This window comes from Calidris pugnax, unplaced genomic scaffold (genome assembly GCF_001431845.1).
Source record: "Calidris pugnax isolate Ruff unplaced genomic scaffold, ASM143184v1 scaffold2921, whole genome shotgun sequence".
Classification (NCBI taxonomy): domain Eukaryota; kingdom Metazoa; phylum Chordata; class Aves; order Charadriiformes; family Scolopacidae; genus Calidris; species Calidris pugnax.
The window spans coordinates 1-1,485 of record NW_015092857.1 but is presented as its reverse complement, the minus strand read 5'-3'; the positions used below and the strand labels follow the sequence as shown (position 1 = coordinate 1,485).

The 1,485-nt window shown below is 64.5% G+C and overlaps 1 protein-coding gene across 1 annotated transcript; it reads left to right on the top strand.

Annotated features, from left to right (window-relative positions):
* Positions 1-79: 79 nt before the first annotated feature.
* Positions 80-1,362, top strand: LOC106900621 (actin-like protein 6B; the record flags this gene model as incomplete). Its single annotated transcript, XM_014962755.1, has 3 exons — positions 80-245; positions 957-1,057; positions 1,165-1,362. Coding segments are annotated over 3 exons (465 nt in total), but the record flags the coding sequence as incomplete, so codon positions are not given.
* Positions 1,363-1,485: the final 123 nt, after the last annotated feature.

Genomic DNA, 1,485 nt, shown 5'->3' with positions numbered 1-1,485 from the left:
GTCCCCAACCCCACGCCGTGTCCCCCTCCCTCCTCGTGTCCCCGTGTCCCCACGCTGGTGGTGACGGGGGCGGTGGCAGGCGGACTTCCCCACCACGGTGGGGCTACTGTCCCCTGAGGAGGTGGCCCTGGAGCTGGACGGTGACAAGGACAAGAAGGGGGGGAAGGTCTATTACATCGACACCAACGCGTTGCACGTGGCCCGCGAGGGCATGGAGGTCCTCTCGCCCCTCAAGAACGGCATGAGTGAGTGGGGACACCGTGGGGACACCTCTGGGGGGGTGACATGGGGATGGGGACACCCCACAGGGCCATGGAAAACCCATAGGGGGCATCTCAGGGGGTTGGGGGTCACCTCATGGGGCTACCAGAGGGTTGGGGGTCACCTGGTTGTGTCATCATAGGGTTGGAGGACATCTAGTTGGACAACCGGAAGATTGGGGTCACCCAACGGGGCCACTATGGGGTTGGAGTCACCTTGTGGGGCCACCGTTGGGTTGGGGCCACCCAACAAGGGCCACCATGGTCTTGGGGGGCCACCTCGTTGGGCCACTATGGGCTTGGGGTCACTTCGTGGGGCCACCATGGAGTTGAGGTCACCCAATGTGGGCCACCATGGGCTTGGGGGTCACCTTGTTGGGCCACTATGGGCTTGGGGTCACCCAATGGGCTCAGGATGACCCAATGAGGACGACCACGGGGTTGGGGTCACTCAACGGGGCCACCATGAGGTTGGGGTCACCCAATAGGGCCACCACTGGGTTGGGGTCACTCAACGGGGCCACCACGGGGTTGAGATGCTCCCAACAGAGACCACCACGGGTTTGGGAGGCCCACCACAAGGTTGAGATCACCCTGTAGAGACCCATCTCTCCCGACCAACCCCCCTGAGACCCCCATCCCCGTGTCCCCCACCCCTCGCCCAGTGTCCCCACTCACCGTCCCCGTGTCCCCCAGTTGAGGACTGGGAGTGCTTCCAGGCCATCCTGGACCACACCTATGGGAAACACGTCAAGTCAGAGCCCGGCCTCCACCCCGTCCTCATGTCCGAAGCCCCGGTAGGTGGCCCCCCAACCGATGCGTCACCCCTTCACCGGGGTGGTGGGTCTCCCCTGGGGTCCCCAAGGGTGTGGTGTCCCCACCACCACCATGGTGTCCCCCCCAGTGGAACACACGGGCCAAGAGGGAGAAGCTGACGGAGCTGATGTTCGAGCACTACAACATCCCGGCCTTCTTCCTCTGCAAGACGGCCGTGCTCACCGCGTATCCCACCGCCGGCACCCATGGGTGTCACCTCCCCAGCCCTGGTCACCCACCCACCTACCCATCCCTCCTCCGCGGGGTGTCCACACAACCTCCCCGGGTGGGGGGTGGGAAGACTTGGGTGGTTGGTGGGTCTAGAGGAGGTTGGGTGGGTGGTTGGTGGGTCTAGAGATGGTTGGTTGGGTGGGTGGTGAGTCTGGAGATGGTTGGGTGGGTGGTTGGT